The sequence below is a fragment of the Mus pahari genome, chromosome 4 (genome assembly GCF_900095145.1).
Source record: "Mus pahari chromosome 4, PAHARI_EIJ_v1.1, whole genome shotgun sequence".
Lineage (NCBI taxonomy): Eukaryota > Metazoa > Chordata > Mammalia > Rodentia > Muridae > Mus > Mus pahari.
Window position 1 is genome coordinate 85541155 of NC_034593.1, and position 2418 is coordinate 85543572.

Below are 2418 nucleotides of genomic sequence, written 5' to 3' on the forward strand. Positions count from 1 at the left end.
TCTGCCTCTGCCTCTGCCTCTGCCTCTGCCTCTGCCTCTGCCTCTGCCTCTGCCTCTGCCTCTGCCTCTGCCTCTGCCTCTGCCTCTGCCTCTGCCTCCTGAGTGTTAGACTTAAAGGCAAGCACCTTCTGCTCACTCTCCCTGATTAACTTTCCTGATTGTTGACTACAGCTTCTCACACTGGGTTTTGCTTGTCCTCTAGGTTGAGATCCAAAAAATAAGATTGATAAGAAAGGAGTGCTTACCCTGTCTTAAAAAACCTTTAAATTTCAGGGAATCAGGCCCAAGTGGTGTCAGCATCACCTAAGGTTGCATCAAACTGTAAATAAATGCTGAACTTGGAAGCCACTGATTTCCTATTACAGATGAGGAAACCAGCTGACTTAAGCCAACCGATTCATTCCAAGGCTGTGTAGCCAGAGTCCAAGGCTTGATTCACTGTCCTATTCCTTCTCTTGTCTGCAGAGTGCTCGCACTTGGTCTTCTGACCTTTCCCTTCCCTTAGGATGCTCCAGACCTTGTATGACTACTTCTGGTGGGAACGACTATGGCTGCCTGTGAACTTAACCTGGGCTGATCTAGAAGACAAAGATGGACGTGTCTATGCCAAAGCCTCAGATCTCTACATCACACTGCCCCTGGCCCTGCTCTTTCTCATCATTCGATACTTCTTTGAGCTGTGAGCATGCCCTCAAACATCTCTGGTTGTCAGCCAACCTGTCGGGCTTCATGTTGGTCTCCTGATACTTAGTTCTGGACATTGGTCTTCTGGCCACTCAGGTTCCAATCCATGCTCCCCCTCCCCCAGGGCACCATTGTCTTCCTGAGGCTGAGGGCTCACTATCCCCAGCCTTGTCCTTCAATGGTTTTTTGTTTTCATCTTGCACCCGCCTCCTCGCCTGGTCAATAGTGAACATAGGCAGCTTTGTCAGCTGTGGGCAGCCCAGAAGGCTAGAAGAAAGGTGGATGCCGGGGAATTTGGGAAACTGAGGCCCAGAGTTAAGTCTTGCAGTACTTTCTCTGTCCCGTTTAGGGGTTAGGAGTGCTCCAAGGGAGCCAGACACCTCTCTCTCATGTCCCTTCTCAGTTATGTGGCTACACCCCTGGCTGCCCTCCTCAATGTTAAGGAGAAAACCCGACTGCAGGCACCTCCCAATGCCACCTTGGAGCATTTCTACCAGACCAGTGGCAAGCAGCCCAAGCAGGTATGAGAGGCAGACGACTCTGGGAGTTGCTGAGTTTGGGTGGGTCAGAGTTTGAATGCTTGCTTTGGAAGGCGAGGACTTGGTAGAGGGTGGGCATGACTTAGGTTATTATGGGGAGAGGTTAAGTAGAATGGGGGCACTGCTGATCTGAAGGCTGAATATACTGGTCTCACTATGCCTAGGTGGAGGTAGACCTTTTGTCACGGCAGAGTGGGCTCTCTGGACGCCAGGTAGAACGCTGGTTCCGCCGCCGCCGCAACCAGGACAGGCCCAGTCTTCTCAAGAAGTTCCGAGAAGCCAGGTGGGAGGAGTTGGGGCGAGTGAAACTGGGTGGCACAGATGAGGGTACCTTGAGAGGGTGTCTGGGGACAGGGGGAAACTTGATCCTCCCACCTGGCTTCCTCTTGCAGCTGGAGATTCACGTTTTACCTAATTGCCTTTGTTGCTGGCATGGCTGTCACTGTGGATGTGAGTACTGGGAAGTGGGAGCACATCCTTTAAGATGGGATAAGCCATAGGATGTGAGTCCTTCTTCCTTTAATCTCTCTCTGCAGAAACCCTGGTTCTATGACCTGAGGAAAGTTTGGGAGGGATATCCCATCCAGGTATGAGAAGACCCCTTATGTACTAGTGTTCTATGGTACCCAACGCCCTCTTATGAAGGAAGGGTTTCATGAATACATGGCAGAAGACGGTCATGAAAGAAGACTATCTTGAGGGGCTAGAAGTAATGAGTTTGGAGGTGTGCCCCTTAGGCTGATTGTCCTGGGATCCCTCACCCCTCTTTCTCTCCCAGAGCATCATCCCTTCTCAGTATTGGTACTACATGATTGAACTTTCCTTCTACTGGTCCCTGCTCTTCAGCATTGCCTCTGATGTCAAACGAAAGGTGGGTAAAGAGACCAGATGAGGTCCTGGGGTCAAGAGCCTCCCCTTCGACTTCTTGGAGATCTGGGCAGAGCTGCTGGGATGTGGGGAACAAAAGTTGAGGGGTTTGGAAGGAGGACAATGGAACAGGGAAGAGTCCTTTTCTGCAGGATTTTAAGGAGCAGATCATCCACCATGTGGCCACCATCATTCTCCTCTGCTTCTCCTGGTTTGCCAATTACGTCCGGGCAGGGACCCTCATCCTGGCTCTTCACGACTCCTCTGACTACCTGCTGGAGGTTAGACTCCTCATAGTAGAGGTTAGACTCCTCATAGTAGAGGTTAG

General features: G+C 51.1%; 1 protein-coding gene across 6 annotated transcripts in view; it reads left to right on the forward strand.

Moving 5' to 3' along the window:
- Positions 1–2418, forward strand: part of Cers2 (ceramide synthase 2) — a 9508-nt gene that overhangs the window by 4131 nt on the left and 2959 nt on the right. For 4 of the 6 annotated variants that reach the window (XM_029537273.1, XM_029537274.1, XM_029537275.1 and 1 more), the window contains exons 2-8: positions 506–679; positions 1088–1205; positions 1388–1506; positions 1616–1673; positions 1760–1810; positions 2002–2094; positions 2243–2392. In XM_029537273.1, the coding sequence (XP_029393133.1) occupies positions 507–679; positions 1088–1205; positions 1388–1506; positions 1616–1673; positions 1760–1810; positions 2002–2094; positions 2243–2392 (762 nt within the window). In that variant the 5' untranslated portion in view covers position 506. The remainder of the gene's footprint in view (positions 1–505; positions 680–1087; positions 1206–1387; positions 1507–1615; positions 1674–1759; positions 1811–2001; positions 2095–2242; positions 2393–2418) is intronic. The other 2 variants (XM_021196876.2, XM_021196877.2) reach the window with 1 other exon arrangement.